Genomic DNA, 22,595 nt, shown 5'->3' with positions numbered 1-22,595 from the left:
ACTTAAAATAAAGTCAATATATGGTTGCAAAGTGGTAAACATTTGTCACTTTCTTTTTTTTTTTTCCTTCCATGAACACTTCAAGGATTCAGCTGCTTTGAATTGGTATTGTCTCACAAACTGTGACACCCCCCCCACCCCCCACCCCCACCCTAAAAAAAAAAAAAAAAAAAAAAAGAGCACCCAAACCTCCCCTCTGGTAATCTAATCTATTGTCGAGGTGCAAAATGGAGACATATGGAAGGTAATATAAGCAGCATGATTATGTCCAAACGCGTATATTTGGAAGGTGAAGCACAGTCAGCGTCTGTCTGCAAATCTGGCAAATTGTGATAAAGGGAGCCCGTCAATAAAGGGAGGGAACATTGGCCGGTTGTCTAAGTCTGCCTGTAATCGTCCAAAGCCCGACGTCTTCACAAATGAGGGGATGATATGAGAAGGAATAAAACCGTGGATTAAACTCATTCGCAGTTTTTTTTTTTTTTTTTAAACGTACCAAGATATGAAAAGAAGAAGAAGAAGGGTAACAATAACAACAACAAAAAAGAAAACGGAGTCGCGGAGTTTTATTCTCTTCCAGCCTGGAAAAGTAAAGTAAATGGTTCTACAATTGCAAGTGCATGGGTAAGTCAGCCTGTATAAATAGTATGGGCCCACTTGTTTGATTTACTTGAATATTTTAGTACAAGTTTTTCTCCAGATCAGCTGTTTTTCCTTGCGTGATCTGTGATGTCATGTTGGGTTTTTTACTCTCTTCCCTCTCGATAACTTGACAACATTGTGTGTGTGTGTGCATGTGTGTGTGTGTGTGTGTGTGTGTTTTTTTATTTCCTCTCTCTCTCTCTCTCTCTCTCTCTCTCTCTCTCTCTCTCTCTCTCTCTCTCTCTCTCTCTCCATGCTTGTAGTTTTTAGTGTCCAAACTCCACACGGTGTCACTTTGTATCCAGCTAAAATATCCGAACACGTGTTACGCGCATTCCTATAATGGCACTGATGTGAGGTGGATGAAGTGCGCGCAGACTGTGGTGTAAACTGCTGGAACTGCTTAGAGATCAGAAGCGTTTTGACTCCAGTGTGAATGTTCCTATCATAGGCTGAGAGGGCACCAGATGGCAAACCAATGAGGGGTGAACTAACCTATTAAATGATACCACATGAAATGCAGCATTTAAAATCCCATCTGGGTTGCCATCCCTGCAGACACAAGAGTGTGAAACATGACACATATTTATACACCTGCTGATGTACACACAGGCATGTCCAATAGGCTGGTGACATGTATGCTCAGCCAGCTGACCTCGTAACCCCGCAGCTTTGGTTTGATTCAGCTCACTGCCCTTCCACCACCAGCCCTCACACTTTGAGTGGGAAGCGGACATTTGACTCCATGCTCAGTTGCTGTATGTGCTCCATTACGCTGGGATTACTTGTCCTTTCTTGTAATGGCTTTTAGATTATGTGACTGAGATTGAGGCTTGGCCTGGCCCCCTTTACTGGCCCACTGGGTGTAAAATCATCTTAATGTGGGGAAGGTATTTGCAGAGGAATCTAAATGAGCTGAGGTTCAGGGAATACTATATCAGATGCAATGTGGGTGTCTTGGCTTTCATGGACAAAAAAATATTATCGTTTTTCATAATTGTGAAGGAAAAAAACGTAATATGTGATTTTAGTGCGGTTATGCATTATACATTATCATCAAAAGTGTAATTTTAACAGTAACATAAGAGATTAACCCTATAACGCCGAGTGTGTCATATTTGATACATGAGATTTGAAGCCCTCTGCGTCAGGGGTGTCAAACTCATTTTAGTTCAGGGGCCACATTCAGCCTAATATGATCTAAAGTGGGCCGGAGCAGTAAAATAATATAAATAATAAGATAAGAACTTATAAATAATGTCAGCTCCAAAGTTTTTTTCTGTGTTTTTGAGTGAAAAAGTCGAATTCCGTAATGAAAATGATTACATCTACGAAACGTACTTGAACACAACATGAACAAATGTGATCAACCTGAAAATTCTTAAGAAAATTAAGCGCAATTTTAACAATATTACACCTTACTTTATCATTTATACATACGCATCACAACTTACAGATCACAGTGGATTTACAAATACACAAAATGTTTAGTAACAGGCAGAATATTGTTAAAATTCTGCAAATGTCTCTTACGTTATTACATATTGTTCATATTTATTCATGTTATTCACATTTTTTTTCTGTAAAAGGATAGTCTGTAAATATAAACATTTTTGTGTAATTTTACTTTTTTTTTTTTTTTACACTAAAACAAAGACGAAAATTAATGTTTTTCATTATTTACAGGTTGTTAAGATAGTATTTTGCTGGTCTGACCCACTTCAGATTGAATTGACCTAAAATGATTTTCATATCCTTGATTGTTAATATCTTCATTATAATATTTGCATTTCACAAATTCATCCGAGGGGCCGGATTGGACCCTTTGGCGGGCCGGTTTTGGCCCCTGGGCCACATGTTTGACACCTGTGCTCTACATGATCAGTGTGATATTTTCTTCTTGAGAAACCCGATGTATACAATTAGATACATGCAATAGATGGATAATCCACCAGGAGGGAGGAATTCATTCACCAGAGCCTAACCAGTGACACTACAAAGACTGTCAGGAGGCAGAACTTTGCCAATTTTGAAAAGGAATAACCAGTTTGTTAGACATGTTTGTGTTATATTATGTTTTTTTTTTTTTTCAAAAATAATAACATTTGAGCACTGAGACCTGATGTATCAAATATGATACAAAATTGAAAATCATACATGGAAATTGATATTGAAAAATGTCTTTTTTGGGGGTGTTCAGAAGGACCAATAAAGGCTCTGGTTTTAAAGAACTGGAATTTTCTGTCAGTGCTTTAATAGTTCAGGCTTTACAGGGTTAATCAAGAAAAAAATTAAAGAAGAAGACTTAAAGGTACATGCACGTATAATTTACTATAAAAACACATTGCATGTGGCTCTATTATTGTTCAGTAATTTTTTTAAACCTATTTTTGCCATCCACTGATGTGCACTTTCAAAGTAAACTACCTTGAAATGATTGTTTTACTGCCTCATAGCGTCGATGCAATCAGAATATTTTCCCGTTTTCCGATGTATTTTCACAGACTCACATTTCTCAACACCAGGCTGCAATTTGAGGCCACAAATGCAGTGATTAGCATGATGATTAGTCATTAGTATGCTAATCATAAGCAATTCACATATTTTATTCATATTGTCGCAGAGTTGTTTTTCTCCCCCTGCTAAAATTGTGTACACATTCCATTTTATTTTTTACTGTAAACATGTAAGTCGACCTGGTGACAATTTCCACTGAGGATGATGATTGAACATATATTTCCTCCATATTGGTGCAGACAAAATGAATTCACCTGAAATGAAGAGAATAATTACACGCAAACTTCCTTTTGCTGCTCTTTTTGACATGCATTACATTCACCTTTCTGAACACTTTAATGCTGAATAATGCACCAAGGGGGGAAAAATATTGCTCTAATCACTTCTATATGAAAGCAAAAGCTGAAAAATACAATTCAAATCCCTCCAAAATCAACACAAAATATTTCCCAAATGCTTGTTTTGACACTAAAGCTGTTTCCAACAGGGTGTTTAAAATACAAATATGTCTTATTAGATAATCCCACAAAGAGTTGTACTGTCAGAAGCCTGAATGTGAAGCCTCTTTTCTGTTGCTGTCTGCTCTTTGTTTTCATCAGCCTGTAACCGTGATTGCTGGTGCACATTTTTCTCGACTTGTAGGGATTGTAGGTGTGTAGAGCGCAGCACCAGTGGTATATCACATGTGCTTTGATAACAGCAGACCTGGATACATTTAACTCTAACAGAACCGAATGCCTACTCATTTCATATTCCCATAGCTTGCATAAATAAAATTCGGTCTGTCATCCAACTATGATGGAACGTATTGACCTGGACGTGCCTCGTGGACACACCTGTACATATGCAGCCTCTTTTATTCCCAGAACACCTGCACCGTCGTGATCCCCACAATGTACACCTTCCACAGGAGCTGAAAACACTTCAAGGGTAGATGGTATTATTTGTCTGTGCTTCTGTAGTATAGCATTTGTTTAGTATGACCTAAATTGCTGTGAAGTGAGTGCCTCAGCAGCTCTGTCTCGCCTCTCACTTTCTCCCTCCCTACGTCCCTCTCTTCTTCTCTTTGTATGCATCCTTTTCTCTTTCGCTCACTCCCTCTTATACTCACATCATTTACAAACAGGCAAAACAAGCTGAGAGGACAGTTTCTGATAACCAGCTTTTTCTGATATTATTTGCGCAGTGAAGTATTGTGGGCTGTAGGACTCATCAGCGAGGTGGGCTGGCCTACGGTATTCCTCTGATTTTGAATGAATCATCTACAGAAAATTGAGGCACAAGCTCTGTTTCTCTTCTTCTTCTCTATTTTTTTTTTTTTTTTTTTTACGTTCAGATTTTTACCTTTCTGAAGGGATCAACTACAGTATGCAAAGAAGTTAAATCCCACTGCTGCCAAAGACGAGCCTTTACCTCTGTAGGAATTCTGATGTAGCATTTGCCACTCATTCAAAAGAAATACCGTTTTCACAAATCCATGGAATTAGACAGTCATGATTTAGGAGACACTCAGCCTAGTTGCAGGTTTTACATGTTTGGCATCAACACGTCGATGTGCAGCGGCTGGGACAGATACTTGTGTTGATGTGTTGACAGTCCTGTGTGACACCCAGCACACTGTGTGGATTTAGTAAACATATGACCTCCATGATAACCAGTATGGGGGCACTAAATCGCTTCAAATTTTGTACATGTGTTGCTAGGCAACAGCATAATCGGTCTCCGTCTCTCCCTCCTTATATGGCTCTCTACTGGGACTGCTGTGCTGCTATCATTGAAAATGGTTAATTAACTTCTACAAAAAGTCCATTAATGGTGCAGATTAGGCTTCTGAGGGTTAAAACACACATCTATGCTACGCAGAAATGTATAGCAACGTATAAATGCATGTTAAAGACTAAAAGGGCCTATGAATTAAATTATCCTGCACCGTGCATCTGGTCATACTCCAGCAATAATAGAAGACGGTCATAAATAATACTACCAATCTAAAAAAGGTTACGTTGCAAAGTGGACGTAGAGGTTCTTTTGCAGAGATAATACATTCTGATTGATTCATAAAATGAGCAAACAATCCATTGCAGTTGTAAGTGATGAGGGAATAAATGCAACAGTGGTACATATTGATATGTAATTTACAACTGGAAACACAACAACACACTGTGCTACAATCAAATATACATTAAAGATGAAATATTTCACAGGTTTAATTTTCTTGTGATCCACTGAATATGACAGGATTCTCTTTCTGATTTCAATAATGTAAAAATGAGGCATAAAAATATGAACGTAAGAAAAAAAAACAACAATCTTCAATTTAGGTCAGATTTTTTTAAGTAGAGAATAATTGGCCTTTTAACCTCAGATTTTATACATGACACTTTTTGATCTAAATTATATTAATAATTGTGTTTGCTCATTTTTGGTTTTCATTTCGACTACAGTTCTCACATAGATTATTTTCAATATGCTTAATATATTAGATCATATTGTATACATTCTCTGACCTCATACATCTGTTAGTTTGAGATGACACAGCCTGTTTTCCACACAAGTATCTGGTCTTTTGCTAATGTGGGTGGTTTTTGTGACATATTTCTAAAACTACACTCTGGCCCCTATCTTATTTACTATTAACAAACTTCATTATTGCAATAGAAGCCATTTTGATTTCATTTTGAATCATTTATATGATTTATATCAGTAATATGGATTTGCTGCTTGAAAACTTTTGTGAGTAAAATGTAAGAAGTGCCTCCTGAGTCATGAAACAAACTTGGTATTAATGGTATTAACCCTTTTATGCATAGTGGTCATTACAGTGGACAGTTATTCTACAGCTGTTAATTTGTATATTCATGGATTTTGTTGTTTTAGTTCCATATCAGCCCACACAAAGAACGCTTGTGCATCATCTCATACATTGCAATTCATACCATTACTGTAACTTTGCTGTTCTTCATAAACCTGATCTGCAGTAACATGTTTGAGTGTAAATCAATTGCTAATTGTTATTAGACTATAATTAACAGTTTTGTTAAGTTTTTTACAAAATTTTTTTTTTTTTTTTTGCATATAATCTCCATGAAGTGAGTAAAAGCTAATATTAGTGTATGTCAAAATATGAGAAAACATCAGATTAGCAGCATTAAAAATGTTTTTATTTCATAGTTTTCACACAGTATGTCAGTAAATACACGTTTCTTTGCTTCAAAAATGAAACGCATGGGATCCATTTGAGTGGACATTTTTGGAACTCCATGAAAAATAGGTTCATAAAAAATTTCAATTGCATTATTTTTTTCATGCCTAAAGAGGAATAAAAACAGGACAAAAAAAAATCTCAAGATTCTCATAGTTCATGCATGAAAGGGTTAATAACTTAAAATGAACATGCACAAACTAAATGCATAACCTTTTATGCATCCCATGTCAATTTGTATAGTATTAAAAATATTCTAAACAATCTAAATGTTTTAGTCATGAAAATAGCTGTTAAGTGTTTCCAATCCAGTTACAATAAATCAATCTGCATTTTCCATTTTGTTGGGTTTTCCAGTCATCCGGGGGTTTGCATTGTGGCTCTACGGTATCATATCTGCTACGTTCAACTGACTAATCAAACGGTTTACACCTGAGGAAGCAGCAGAGTCCGATGCCATAAAACATGTCTGTATCGGGGGGGTTTTGTGAGGAGCGAAGGTAGACGACAGGTCCATCATCAGCATCACCAAAAAAAAGGAAGAGAGCCACAACATGGAGCTCTTTAAATTCATGCTTTGACAGAAGCCTGCAATCCTTTCTCACCACATTGCCCCTGCTAATCCCCTCCATTCAACCACATCACTATGGAAACTGACTGGATGTTTCACCCTTGCTGCCTAACTTGTGCCATGCAGCCATGTCGGCCACTGACATGGAGGTTGTGCAGCAAAATGCTTCCTGAACACTGCTCTACGTAGCGCACGTGTCCACGCTGTAGCTCTGTTGACTATTATTGGCTGCCATATTGATACACAACCATTAGGTAGCAGGATCATGTGGTTTAAAATGTGCAAGATAGCTTTGGAAGAGACAATCCCATAAGCTCAAAGCTGTGCAAGAGTAAGCAGCCTGGAAAAGAAAAACTTGGCTGCATGGTGGAGAGTTTGAGGTTGATGGAGCGGCAAATTTTCATATTTCTGTGCCTGCTACCTATTTCATTTCTTTGCCTTTCCTCTGGCAAAATTGCAGGAGAATATTTGTCATGGTTTTAAAAGGTTTATCAGCTTCAAAGCTGAGGGAGCTGGTCGTCCAACCCATCAGTGAGACCACGCAATCCTTCCAGCACTGACAAGAATGGGTTAGAGCATGTGGACAAAATTCCCCAGCTAAGCTCCCAATTCAGAGCTTTTACATAAAGCTGGGAGAAGCACATTTGCATTTGCCTTTGACGTCAGCTTTAATCCATCCCAAACCACTTCTTCTACCCCCTCAACATCTTGAAGAAGAGCTTCGGTAATTGCTAATTACAAAAAAAACAAGATACTTATTATCAGTTGTGCCATCAGCCTGGTCAGTGCTAACACCGATAGGCTGAGATAATCTGGATGCAGCTGGACCTGGAAGACAAAGAGCTGAACCCACAGGTACCTGCAACGTAAGCATAGGCAAGCACAAATGAAGCCACAGCCATCATGAGATCACTCTAGCTTACTTATCCTCCTGAGACCCAGCAATGCATTTTTGTCCTCTGTAGTGGACAAGAGTTTCATAGCTTTACTTAAAATAAATAAATAAATAAAAATGTTCACTGAAGAGGACATTATATTAAAATATTTAAAAAATGTATCTGGATAAACTGTTGCTTTTTCCAATTAAGGCAATTATTTAATGTAAAAAGGTTAAAATGTTTACTTAATGGGTCTCAGGAGGTTATGCCTTTTGCAGTGAAACTCAGAAATCAATGTAATCACACGTTTGCTTTGCTTCGTACTGTCATCTAACATATTTACATAAAAAAGCTAAAAGCAAACCCATGACTTGAATTACCTGCCTGGGTGAGTTTCTGTCCTGGAGCTGACCCTAATGGCACTGCTCAGCATCGCACTGTGTTCAATTAGGCATTCCTCTACACTTAGGTGGATGCATTTAGTTCATTTATCAATGTAGGGCACTGCTGATTATCTTTATAGTTGATTTATACCACTCATTTGTTTTGTTTTAATACAATTGGCTGCTTGTAGTGCTGAAAGAAGAGTATTAAAACTGTGTTTTATCTGGTCACATAGAAATTCCTGTGAAATAAAACTAAAGCTGACAATAAGTTCTGCTTCAAGGTGGGTGCATCTTCTTTACTGTTCTGTATGTCTGTTGTTATTTGTTGTTGTTGCACAATAATTCAATTTAAAATTCAATTTAGAAACACAAACACACAGTAAATACATGCAGCAGGTATACAAATAGGTACATCACCATAAAATGAAAATGAATATTTGCAATAATGTCATATTTTGTTTGTTTACACATCACTTTCCAAGAATTAATTGTCATTTGTGTAGCATCTCAGCAAATAGTGAACTATGAAATGAATAAATTATGTTCTTAATAAATTATTCATAAGTCATTTGTTCATACAAATTTACATCTAGCAGTGCAACAATCAACACTATTTTAACATTTATGAGGGTGTGTGAGGACCAACTCAGTTGTTGTTCAGGCAGATGTTGTGGTTTATGTTTCATAAGAGAAAAGAGAAAAGGAAAAAAAAACAAAAACTGAGGACAGTGTTTTACTGAAAAGAAATACAGTGTAATGTTCATCATGTAAAAATGTGAGGTGCAAAAACATTCTGCAAAACCAAAACAATTTGCATCTTTAATTGTAATTGTCACACAGGGACTGTCAACTGTTGCTGCGGGAGAGTGTTACCTTATTTCTACTCAAAACAACTGATTAGTTATGAAATTAACATAATCATATCATGAAAAAAACAGGTCACGGAGACTGCTAATACGCACTTATTTTTAAAAAGCACAAAAATAGCAACAAAAGAGAACTAAAAACTTCAGTGATTGCTGAAAGCTGAAATCTTAGCACTTTTGAACTGTGGCTGAATTTAGCTGAAATACCTGAAATATCGTCAAAGTGAATAGAAGCTGAAATAATTTGAATTAGAAAACACTGCATGTGAAGCTAAGTTTAATCTGTAGCTAACACATATCAATACAACAAACACAGTAAAGGAATTAGAGCATGAAAAGTCTGAATGGTTTTAAGATGGGATTAAATGATATGTAAAACATCACTGTGACTTAGATATGAATAAACACATTATAGAATCTGGAGTAACAATTAAGACAGGAATGATATTAAAACTATTGTGTATAAGTTATTAGAACCATCAGTAATAAACAGTAATGGAAAAATAGTTCATTTGATGACTGAGTGGTATCTGTGAGTGTCCTTATTGGTAAGATTATAGTTATAAAATTATATTTAACCCATAAAGACCCAAACATCTACTGACGAGCAAAATCATTTACTGATATAAAAAGTTAAATACCTTTTGATCCACTAATCCTATCAATCCATATAAATAACTGGTGTAAAATGGAGTTTGTCATCTTTTCTTGGTCATCAGATGGACGTTCAGAGGCTCCGTAGTGAAAGCGGAAACACCGTCATCTTCTACAACATTGATTCACCAATGGAGTTTGATCAATGAGAGTGGATGGACACACTGGGTTTGAGTTCAGTTAATGATATATTTTACTATATTTTCCTTCACTTTCTCTGTTTCTGATATAATTACCCTCAACTTTAATTTGAGCTTTTATGAACATTAATCATGGTCAGTGAATTAAATATAGGAAAATACCTGATTTTCTTTGTATTATAACTTAAATCTTTATTGAGTTTTATGTAACAGTAAACAAAAAAAAGGAGACAGACAAAAAGTAATGAGAAAGCCCCCCCCCCCCCCCCCCCCCCCCCAAAAAAAAAAAAAAAAACCCAATGTGCCCTGGTAGCAACAGTCAGTCTATTGATTTTGTGTAAATATAGTCCATTTATTCCACTTTTTATCCAATTGTGGTTCTTGCAGTCTCAGTCTGTGTGTTTTCCATTAGAAATATTTCTTCAATTGTGGATATCCACAGAAAAATGCCTGATTTTCACTTAAGAATGCAAAAAACTGAGCATGATTTTAGAATAAATGGCGATAAATCACTTAAGAAAAGTTAAAAATAAATTAAAAAAAAAAAATCGTTTGGGAACTGACACAAAAGTAGCACTGGGTCTTTATGGGTTAATAGAGAATTAGGGTTAGTGAATGACCAACTATGAGAAATGTAAGAATATATTAGGATAAAACAAGTGGTATAATAAATCATGTGAATTCAAGGTGGGGTTCGGAGGTGTTTGTTCTTTTTTTTTGCTAGTGTAGGATAGATTACTCCACCTCTGACTCACTGTCTTGAACCGTCTCCCAGCAGAGACGTCCACTTGTCTTATTTGACATAATGGACCGCTCTAAGCTCTGACCACAAATCCCAAACTTGTTAGATGTACGCCACAACTCTACAGCACCGCTAATTCTAGGCTTTTAACTTATTTCCTCATGTCTCCCTATGGCACAGTAAACGGCACCGAGTAAACTACAATTTATTTTGGGAGCATTGAATTTTCCATGGGCGCAGATCAGTGGTGGACTGGAAAATGGATTTAAAGTTGCCCAATTAATCAGTGAGATGAGTGTTTGGGCACTTGGGCGGTTTTTGCATCAGGGGCTTTTTCACATGGGGGTTTTATAATGTTCATGTTGAAACAATAACCGTATCATATCTTTACTTTTCTCTCCAGCAAACACTATAAAACCCAGATTTAACCCTTTCATGCATACTGGTCACAATAGTGGACAGTTGTTCAAAGGCGTTCTCTTGTATATTCATGGATTTTGTTGTTTTAGTTCCATATCAGCCAACACAGTGGACACTCCTCCATCATCCCATACGCTGCAATTCATACCATTACTGTAACTTTGCTGTTCTAGATAAACCCGATCTGCAGTAACATGTTTGAGTGTAAAAAAAAAAAAAAACCCTGCTAATTGTTATTAGACTGTAATTAATGGGCATTTTTTGTTGCTTTTTTAAACAAAAAGTTGGATTTTTTTTTTGTATATTATGTCCATGAAGTGAGTAATAACTAGCATGAGAGTGTGTTAAAATGTGAGAAAACATCAGATTTGCAGCATTAAACATGTTTTTATTTCATAGTTTTCACACAGTATATCAGTAAATACATGTTTTTGTGTTTCTAAGATTAAACACATGGTGTCCAGGTGAGTGAACATTTTTGTAACTCCATGAAAAATTGTCAATCGCATTGTTTTTTTTTTTGTTTTGTTTTGTTTGTTTTTTTTTGTTGGGGGGGGGGCATGCCCTAAGAGGAATGAAAATCACTCGGGAAAAAAATCTTGATTAAGGTTCTTATAATTCATGCATGAAAGGGTTAAATAACCCTAATTATTAAAATATAAATCTTTTATGCTTTTCTGCACATGTAGACCATTGTTATTTTAGAGAACTATTTTCTGTCTATTAGTTGAAAGTCATTAGTGGGTAAATGCATAACCCCAAAGCCATTTTAGGATTATAAAAACATATACTCAGACCTTGCATTAGATCTGAAGCTGCACCAAAAGCTGCTGCCTTTTTTTTTTTTTTTTACATCAAGTAGATTTTCTGTCATGTATGCAGCTTGTGACTAAATGATGCTATTTAACCTTTTGCTCCATGTTTGGATACAGAACATAGATCACAGTTAGCTTTATGAGGGAAAAACTGAGGAGACGTGTAAATACACTGCTGTCACTGTCAGACATGACATGCATGAAGACAAACCCAGAGGTTGTGCATCTGACGCTATGTGCGTGTGGATACAACTCTTGTGTAATAAACCCCAAAGTAAGCGTGTTTGTGTACGTATGCATGGATTTGTAATGTGAGTGATCAGTGCAGTTCGTATGCAGAATAATGCAGCACCTCCAACGTATCCATCTCCTAAATTGGGACAGAAACATGAGCAAGAGATGAAGTCACTTAATTTAGTTGTTGGCAATGGCATCAGGAAACATTGACCTTTCGTTGGTTCCTTGAGGCCATGAAGTGAGTCACATGACAGCCGGATATTTACAGTGCCTCTCGTCACTGGCCTTGTCAAATCACAGCACACTTCACTGAAGCCCAGTAGGCCCTAGGCTGGACTTCAGCTACGCAGACAGATGCAAAGGTGTTTTTTTCCCCGTCTCTTTTAGCCTGAGCTTGCTGCAACCCTGAATAACACGAAAGAACATGAACACGCATTAAGGGGCGTGCATGTACATTAGTGTTTGTTTATGGCGGCTTGTGTGTACGTGCACATAAAAGGGGAGAGAGAGTGAGACATACAAAGGGAGACACAGACTGTCTGCAGGACCAATGAATTTCAGGCCAATTTATCTTATGAATGAGCCTCTGGAGGGCATTCATCCCCAGACAGTTCCATGCATTGTATAACAAATACAACTGTACTACAAGACACACATCTTGCAGAGGGCAATGCTGGAATCTTCCAAAAACAGTCTGTTTTGTGTTGCTGCTTGTTTTTTTGAGATTGTACTGAGATGAGCCATGCACGTGACGAAAAAAATGACTCATGAAAGCAAACACATGAAATCTTGAATCAACTAAAGGAAAACGTAGTATATAACATGTTACTTAGCATTTTATGCTCCTTCTCTTACAAAGATTGTTAGATAATAGCATTGTTATTAATAGGATGTGTATTATACTCTGACACCAAACACATTATTATATGAACACTAGTATTCCTGTGCATTATTAAGGGATATACTGCAATTATACAGAATAGAGGCCACACTTTTTATCCTTGTCATAGAATTGTGTAAAACATTGTCAAAAATCCTGAGGGCCCTCAGTTTTGATTTCAGAGAACTATTCAAGGGGAAGAGGAGGAGGAGGAGACAAATCCAGAATATCTGGTGTGCACAGGGGGATTTTACAAAAGACTGCTAACTATTTCCACTGATTATTCATATGCAGAAATACACTGGTGTCATTCTAGCGTGGTCTGACACTTTCATTTCCGATGCAAGTTGGTTTCAAATGTTTAATTTTTAAATCAATCTCAGCTCTGAAATACAGTAGATGTTTGACTGTGTTGACAGCTAGGGTTGATGGTTCAACTCCTCTTTCTATATCTTGAATGTGACAGAATATTTACTGTACTGTGTGTCAAACATTTGTTAGATAGTATAAAACGGTCTGGGGATATATTTCAAGTGAATAATTACCATTATCACTCACTTTCACATGACAAATGCATTGTGAAGATGGATGAAACAGATAGAACATTGCTCCTTTTGTTGCCACATATGAAGCATATTTCCTGTCTTGCTTGAAGGGAGCTACATCTGCCATATATCTAAACGGAAATCTTTTCCGGGTGTCTCATGCACTATTATAGAGGTTGGGGGGAGTTGTGTTGGGGGGTGGGGGGGGTGTTTGGTAGAAAGGGTGCTAGGCGACTTGGTGGTCCAGTGGACTGGAAAACGCTGCCCCGTGGCAGGGCAGGGCTCTATCAGTGCTGGAGCTAATGTGGCCACTGGCTCATTAGAGCTCTGATGTAAGGAACACTGCGTAATGCCAAGTGCTTCAGTGCAAAGAGTTTCAGAAAGGACCCAGTGAAGGCACTGAACCAAAGTAAAGACTACTCTCTCTGCTGCTCCGCTCCAAAGACAAATCCCTCAATTTGGGTTCAGTGTTGTCACCGCTGAGAGATTGGGCTTCTCTGCTAAAGCACTTACTGTGCAGACAGAGATGTTTTCATAGTGAAAAACATTGTGTATCAGTCACATGCAGAGCATTCACAGTCTGCCACAACAGGAGCTGCTGACAGGTTGGTCATCAATGGAAAGAGGCAGGAAGAGGAAGAGAAATAGATGGAGAGAGGAAGAATGGAGAGACAGAAAGAGAGGCTGACAGGCTCCGTTCCCCTCCTCCCCTCAGCAATCAAGGAGGTAAGGACACAGGGGGGAGGAGGAAAGAAATATTTAGACCTATGCTTCAAGCTCAGCTGCACGTCAACCCAGTGTCTATACGACAGAAGTATTTACATTGACATGATGAATGCTGTATGTGGTGGTAGATCTTCACAAATGCAGTCCAGCTGATACAGTACTGCCTACATGAGATGTTACACCTTGAGCATTTTGACATATTGCACACTTTGAACCTATGATCATTTTCTGCAGGAAGCCAAATGATGGTGAAAATTCACTGGAAATTCTAATTCAGATATTAATTATTATGTAAAGCAGCATCTGTGTGTGTTCCTGTGGACCTTTAAGTCACAGTGTTTCAATATAAGAATGAGCCTAAGACATGAAATGTAATCATTTATAGACTAAAATGCATGAGTGCTGCACAAGTAACCACTGTTAACCCTAATTGTGACCCCCCCCCATATGAGTACGCAGTTTTGATGTGTAAATACATGCATAAAAGAGGCAAAGAATAGAAAATATTACAGTCACTCTGAGGACAAAATGTGGTGGCAGGGAGGCAGAGAGGGAGGTGGAGGGGGAAATAGCCCCGCTCATCTCCTCTCATTTTCTGCCCGCTACTACCCAGCAGAGTTTCTATGGCAACCCCTCAAAAAGCGGTGTGCGGTGAATTGTGGATTTGAGATGCGCTGTCTGATTGCGCTGTGTGGAGGAGATGGCTGGCTCTTTCGTCAGCCTTCCTCTGTAAGAGGAAATTGGTGGAGAGCTCCAATGAAACAGCACTCCATATGCTTTCTTTGATGTGTGTGCCAGTCTTTAGTACTACAGCGTGTGTGTGTGTGTGTGTGTGTGTGTGTATGTGTATGCATGTGTGCATGCTCAACAAAGCTTTACATTAGAATCTAGTGCCCCCTGCAGAGCTGCTCATCACTCTTGGCAGCCACCAGCCTGGACTCTGCTCTCCAACTGAATCTGTCTGGCTGACCATGTAGACTCATCAGTATGCTTTGGGTTTCATCTGATAGAGTCGGTGCCACTGATGACGATTCATTTCTTTTCTGAGTCCGAGCAGTCATGTACAGTGCATTGCCATGTGTTTTGAGCCTGAAATGTTCACAAATACCTGACAACCAGCACAAAATCATTTTTTCCCTCATGCATCCCCTCCCGGTCCCACCTCACCCCCACCACCTGTGTGTTTCCATTGGAGCTCAACCTGTGTATTTGACTGATGTGCAGGGATTTCAGGCATTTGTCAGTGGATCTGTTTCTGTAAATGTGTAAGATTAGGACATGTATGTTCTACAGTGTGAGCTCTCTCTCTCTCTCTCTCTTTCTCTCTCTCTCTCTCTCTCTCTCTCTCTCTCTCTCTCTCTCTCTCTCTCTGAGTGGCTGTATGATGCTTGTAAGCTGTGCCAGTCCCCATTAGCATCCCATTATAAACCAGCATGATCACTCGTCACTTAGAATGCCTGCCACAGCATGCTCTGTGTGTGTGTGTGCATGCACGTGTGTGTTTGTGTGAGCTTTTGGTGAGAGTGTATGTGTGTGTGTGTGTGTGTGTGTGTGTGTGTGTGTGTGTGTGTTTGAATCACACAGTCAAGTGATTGAGATGGCCTTGTTTCAAAAGTGCATAAAAAATGCAGCAAATTCTTGTGCTGTGTACAATTCAATTTAAATGTGTCTGCAAGTGTTTGGTTTGTTTGACCCAGATTTCTCACCTACCCCACTGTTGATAAATTGGATATCTGGAGGCAGCCTTGCGCAACAATTAAATTTAGTCGATATGTAGTAAACAGCACCCTCTGCTGACTAAATATATGTTGCACAAGAATTAAAATCCAATGAACCATGTAGACAGAGAATTGAAAAGGTTATGTTTACTCCAAGTCAAATGGTGCAAAGCAATGTTTAGCATGAAAAGTAGCAAAAGTTCAAAAAGCATCAAAAGTTCAGTCCACCCACATTAAAATAAAATAATGTATTATGATTTATAGCCTTTCAGATGTAAGCATCATTTACTGGGGGTAATCCACTGTCAGCTGAATTTCTGTTGTGAGGGAAAATTTCAGTAATAAGGACATTGTTTTGTAAAAATCAGAAATAACTAAAAATACTCTCTAAATACCCCTAGAAAAATACCCTTGTGCTTTTTGGGTCAAACAACCTGAAACCATTAATTATTTTATATATGTTTCAAAAGATGGGTCTTCAACTATGAAAAAAAAAGAATCAAATAAATTCTGCATAACACCAGGAAAAATAAAAGAAAAAGAGACTACACCTAAGAAACCTTTACATTTATTGGAATATCCTGTGATTAACAAATAACAATTACAAATTTAAAAAAATGAAATACCCAACCTCTCCATGAAAGTTTGTCATTATAGAAAAGTAAAATATAACCGATGTTGAGAGAAAGAAGTGAATAGCAAAAAATACATTGAAACACTCAGAATCAGTGAAAATGACTCCTAAAAAATAACTTATACAGACTATATGTTGAATTTGTATGAAGTAGTAAATAACTAACTACATAAATAAATAAATAAAAACACTAAAAACATTTCTGATCACATGAACTATTCATCTGTGGTCCATGAGTTCCTCCTTTGTCCTATTCTGACCTCCTCCTATTATTAACTTATCAGGGAGCGACTCAATATTCTCTTTAGTGTTCAATCACCGTTACAGTTTAAAGACCTAGCAACCAAATATTGTTATATTCATACACTTTAATAAATAGATTACTAGAGGAGATTAGTTTTTCAAGTCTATATTATTCACTCTAAATTGTAAAAGGCTTCCCAACTTTCCCATAAAAGACTCTGCGCCATGCTGTACATGCAGGAGGGAGTCATAATCAAGTCACACGCTCAATTTAACAGAATAGTTATTGTTATTTATACACTGTTGCCCATAAAGTTGGAATGAAATATTTTTATCTCTTCATATAAATAATTGTGATAATGTGATGCCATGTTTTGCTCCAGCACGAACAGGCATGCATTTGATGAATGGTATTTGTAGGGGGAAGTTGAGCTGCAATTTCTTGTCAAATTTTAAGTTTTAATGAAAGAAAAAATGTAGGAAATAGTTGCACACTGTTGCCCATAAAGTTGGAATGAAATATTTTTGACCTTTTCTTATAAGTGATTGTGACAATGTGAGTAATTCTTGATAGATGAAGTGTAAGTGGGACTCATTGGACCAGGTCAAAGGTGATTATTGATGTGTAAAAATAGGAATAAAAAGATGAATATGTCTGAAAACAAACAGTGTAAGAGTGTATACTGTACTTTTTTTTTTTTTTTTTTTTTTTTTTTTAATTTTTAACTCATTTCAGATAGTACCTTTTCTGCTGCCATTTTTGAGTGAAAACCAAGAGTTCAACTACAGTATGAGAACCCAAAGTCACACTTTCACACTTTTTTTTTTTCAGGTTAATTTCTGTGTCAAGTAAAAGGTCAGAGTAATTTGGGTCTTCATCTATTTTGCCACACAGTACATCATACACTGATTTCATGTTCCCATGCACTTGTAGTTTGCATTAATACACATTCTTTGTAACTCTGGGGTTCAGGTGTCTTTGGGTAGCAGGATTATGTGAATGCTGTTCACACTATTACATGGAATACTGGTACAAGACAAAGTATTGTAAATAATTTGATTAACCAAACAGCTACATTTAAGGCCATGTATTCTGTAATCTGTACTGAAATACTCTTTCAAAGTAACCCCTCCATCACTGCACACACACCCTCCTGAGCCTACTGCATCTCAGGCCCAGGTCTAGAGGAATGTTGAGTGTCTCTACAGCCCCTCTCCCTGGAGATTAGGCTCCACCATGCATGCCCCTCTCACTCCATTCCATTCCAAAGCATGCCCCCTAAGAGCTGCCGCATTTTTATCTGAGCCCAGTGATTGTGACAGATTGGCCAAATGACACACATACACAGACACACATTTGCGGACACATGCTGAGGCACAAACAGAGGGGAGGCTGGTCAGCCCTGGGAGGGACCAGACAGCGCCAGACTCCAGCTATAAAAGCCTCCCAGGTTGAGGCCAGTGTCCTGCCCTGAGCTGGACCGTACCTCCTTCCTCTGTGCCAGGACGCCGTCAGGACACACAGAAGACGAGCCTCCAACATGAACGACATCTACAAGGCAGCGGTATGTCATTTCACTACTCATACAGCAAAAAAAAAAAAAAAAAAAAGCAACCGTTTACTGTGATGAGGTGATTTTGGTTTATTGGATGCTGACCAAAAATCTGTGTGATCTAAATCCGGCATGAGAGGATAATAAACCTTGAACTTTGTTATTACTTTGTCACATGTGATCACTTTTAATTTAAGTTGTCTATTTTTTTTTCATCATTTTTTTTATGGACTTTGAAGTGGATGTTCTGGCACCAGTGATCTAATTTATTAGTCCCTCATCGGTTTGTTCTACTGACATCTAACATTACTTGAATGGTTGACAAATCCCTGTTGAGGCAGCTTGCACAGCACATTGCCTCCATCAACAGCTAATGTCAAACAAGCCTTGACACCATATACGTCTCTAGATGTTCTCCTACTTCAGCCCTATCAGAGCTGATAGGACCCACTCAGGAGGTCACTGACAGGACAGGTCCCTGGTCCGTGCTTTCATTCATGGCTTCAAATGGATCAGTCCCACTTCACATGGCTAATTTTGGTCAGTTGCTCAGACGCTTCTGCATTCATGTTTCTCTGGTGCCAGAGGAGGGCTTCAGGTTTAGATAAACCCCCCACGGCTGAATTCCAGCATTATCTGTGAGCCCCGGAGCTGTGCGGCTGTCTGTCCACCTCTGCCCGGACGGTCAGCCGGCTGTCCTCTCCACTCACATCCCAAGTGAGCAGCATGGCTAGGAGACAGTAAAAACACCCAGGAATGTGCATTACATGTGTTTGTTTAGATGGATCTTTTCATATATCATCACCAGAGGAGAGTGTAACCTATATGTGTGTCTGTGCATGTGTGTGTGTTTAATTTATAGTGGACGACAGACAATAACTCTTACATAAGCAGCTGTCTCTCTCTCTCATTCGTGGTAGCTTTTCCAGGATTACTGTTCCATTGTTGAGCCAGATCCACAGCTATGCTAATTTAAAGCACTGTGTATTGTGTCCTTTATCTGTGGTTCCTGATCCTCCTGTCTGTTTATTTTTAACTCTTCCTCTTACTGGCCCTCACATATGATATATAGGTTCTGCGTTTTGTCAGTAACACCAAAATATTACTTTTGTTGACTCAAGTCTTATTAAAACAGAGACAGTCCCAAGATATTCTTTATACACTCACTCAGTAAATGCTCACTTTTTAATGTTTAATCTCCCATACTTTAACAAATAAAACCTCAACTTGTTGCTTTTTTTACAGGTTGAGCAGCTGACAGACGAACAGAAAAATGGTGTGTACATATGCATTCCATTGTCAGAGCCACAAAACATTACATTTACTCATTTTCAAATAAACAAGACAGCTGTCTATTCCTGATATAGAGTTGTTTACCTCTGTGTTGATGTTCTGTTGCAGAGTTCAAGGCTGCCTTTGACATCTTCGTTCAAGATGCAGAGGACGGCTGCATCAGCACCAAAGAGCTGGGGAAGGTGATGAGGATGCTGGGCCAGAACCCAACACCAGAAGAGCTGCAGGAGATGATCGATGAGGTGGATGAAGATGGTAAATCAAAACAACATTACACATGAGACAAAAAAAAAAATTCACGGCTCGTAGGTGCATGAATGATGTCATGTACAGACGAGCATTGTTCAACACACTTGAACTTTATGTAAAATGAAATTGATGGATCTTAAAATGCAAAATGTGTCAGGTTGAATTACGTGGAAGTACATATCAGGTGATGAACACGCCATCTTGGATTTCCCATGTGTTTTCATGGTGGAATATAAGAGAAACCTATCTAATTTCAGTGATTCTCTATATTATGCTTCACATACCAGTTTCTTGGTTTTAATTCTATTCATGTGTAATATATTTCAATCACAGGTTTAACCTTTAATGACACCTTTAACCCTATAACGCCGAACACATTATATTTGATACATGAGTTTTGAAGGCCTCTACATGATCAGTGTGATATTTTTTTTCTTGAAAAACCTGATGTATACAATTAGACACATGCAATAGATGGATAATCCACCAGAGGGGAGGAATTCGTTCACCAGAGGCCTTTACAGAGACACTACAAAGATTGTCAAGTGGCAGAACTTTACCAATTTTGAAAAGGAATTACCAATTTGTTAGACATGCTTGTGTCTTATTATGTTTTTGTTTCTTCAATAATAACAATATTTGAGCATTGAGACCCGATGTATTAAATATGATACAAAATTGAAAATCATACATGGAAATTGATATTTGGAAAAAAAAAAAAAAAAGGACCAATAAAGGCTCCGGTTTCAAAGAACTAGAATTTTCTGTCAATGTTTTAATGGTTCAGGCTTTACAGGGTTAAGTATGCGATACATATGTAAGGTTGTGATGAAGTGTGTGCGTGCAGGGAGCGGCACGGTGGACTTCGACGAGTTCCTGGTCATGATGGTGAGGTGCATGAAGGATGACAGCAAAGGGAAGTCAGAGGAAGAACTGGCAGAGCTGTTTCGCATGTTTGACAAGTGAGTTTAATGTTAAAACCCTGTTGCTAAATTGTATTTTCTATGTCTGGAAGAAATTATTCCTGGAGAGCAACTGCCTGGTAAAATGTTATGATGAAAAGTATTCTGGACACATAGCAAAGATGGGATAAAATATCTATAAAGAGAGGATGCAACCATTGAAAAATCAGCATGGACTAATAACCAGACTGCTCTTCCTAGTGTGGTTTTTATCAAATATGCTCCTTATGTACAATTACGTGAGCTGACAAAACGCCAAATGGCTCCACAGAATACAGCATGTAGTTTTCTCCATAATCCTTTTTGACAGCACAGAATATTTCAAACACCCACTCCATGTAAGCCAGACACCTCGTCTGAGCATCAAAGAAAAAACTCGCTATACTTTTTTTTTCACAGTGATGGTTCCAAAACACTTAAATACAGGATGGGATCAGTCACAAGATACACAAACACACATACAATCACACACCACCTCCTCCACTGCCATCTGTAAAGTTTAACTTTTTTTTTCTTTTTCTTCTCTTTTACGTACATTAATGCATTTTTCTACTTTGATTGTTCAGAAACGCAGATGGTTACATTGACCTGGATGAGCTAAAAATGATGCTGGAATCAACAGGAGAAGCAATTACCGAGGATGACATCGAGGAGCTGATGAAAGACGGCGACAAGAACAATGATGGCAAAATTGACTACGATGGTGAGGAGTTTGATCCGGACGGACACTCATTTGCTTCAATTTCATATCAAATTGTTGAATTCCTTAGAAACACACACTAAAGGGTACATTCAACTGTTGTAGGAGTCTTACAGTTTCACTTTTTTTTTTTTTTAATCAAACACCATCTTTGGTTTTACAGAGTTCTTGGAGTTCATGAAAGGAGTGGAGTAACCCAAAGAAGATGCAACTCAGAGTGTTATTTTTGTATTTCTCTGTAACTCCATGGTCATCTGTGGAAAAGCAGAAACTGACTTGGATGCCGTCGACAGAACCTCAGAACGACTTTGCAAGACTAAGTGAACACTATATCTGGATGTTTCTGTATTTTTCTACCATCTCTTGCATTGTTGTAAATACAGTTTGTAACTAATTTTGGTGTCCATATATCCTGAATTTGTGTAAATGTATCCAAATGATTCATTTCTATATAAAGCCTACATAATATACCATTTGGGCTGCTTTGAATATTAATTTTATTTTTTGTTTCAAACTAAATCTTATCTCTAAAGAGCCATCAGCAGTTTACAAATCTTCTTACCAAATCACTGCTATTGTTGAAACTTTGCAGAAAAGGAATGTACTGGATTCAGTTTGCATTCATTGTAAACGTTTCTGTATGTTTGAGACACCCCTTGGACTTTTTATTTCCCTCTCAGATCCCTGGTATGCCTGCTTATTTCTACATAAAATGAAAAATGTAATAAATTCAGTGCATTTGTCAGAGGAGTTTGGGTTTTTTGTTTCATTTTTATAAAATACTCTTATTTTACCTTGATGAGCCAGAAGTAGCAGTACATTAACAAAGCCCCACAGTGTTGGATATTTCTACTATATCAGCAGTTTTTACAATTAGGAAACAAAGCTTTATTTTATTGGATCATCCCAGATCATTCCTGTTCGTCTTCAGTTTATGCATGATGATCACATGCTTTGCCTCTCTGATCTAACAATACAATAATCCACCTAGAGGCCTATAATACCCCCACTGTCATGTCAAA

At 37.9% G+C, this 22,595-nt stretch overlaps 1 protein-coding gene across 3 annotated transcripts; it reads left to right on the top strand.

The window, feature by feature from the left end:
- Positions 1–239: 239 nt before the first annotated feature.
- On the top strand, positions 240–22,323 carry tnnc1a (troponin C type 1a (slow)). Of its 3 annotated transcripts, none has more exons than XM_030139795.1 (6): positions 240–589; positions 19,615–19,645; positions 19,771–19,917; positions 20,759–20,873; positions 21,440–21,576; positions 21,737–22,323. In XM_030139795.1, exons 1-6 carry the CDS (start codon positions 503–505, stop codon positions 21,766–21,768), a joined length of 549 nt encoding a protein of 182 aa, XP_029995655.1. In that variant the 5' UTR covers positions 240–502; the 3' UTR covers positions 21,769–22,323. The 3 variants fall into 3 exon arrangements, with proteins under 3 accessions (XP_029995655.1, XP_029995656.1, XP_029995657.1); XM_030139796.1 differs by lacking the exon at positions 240–589 and adding an exon at positions 13,948–14,221; XM_030139797.1 differs by lacking the exon at positions 240–589 and adding an exon at positions 17,633–18,381.
- Positions 22,324–22,595: the final 272 nt, after the last annotated feature.

The sequence above is a fragment of the Sphaeramia orbicularis genome, chromosome 7 (genome assembly GCF_902148855.1).
Source record: "Sphaeramia orbicularis chromosome 7, fSphaOr1.1, whole genome shotgun sequence".
NCBI lineage: Eukaryota > Metazoa > Chordata > Actinopteri > Kurtiformes > Apogonidae > Sphaeramia > Sphaeramia orbicularis.
Note: the sequence above shows the minus strand (reverse complement) of the source record. Positions and strands in the feature narration are given on the sequence as shown.

Bases quoted from the DNA above. Each gene is read 5' to 3' on its own strand.
- tnnc1a (XM_030139795.1), top strand. From the start codon at position 503: ATGAAAAGAAGAAGAAGAAGGGTAACAATAACAACAACAAAAAAGAAA. The intron at 590-19,614 runs GTAAAGTAAATG...CTTTTTTTACAG, and splicing joins TTCTCTTCCAGCCTGGAAAA to GTTGAGCAGCTGACAGACGA. The intron at 19,646-19,770 runs GTGTGTACATAT...GTTCTGTTGCAG, and splicing joins GACAGACGAACAGAAAAATG to AGTTCAAGGCTGCCTTTGAC.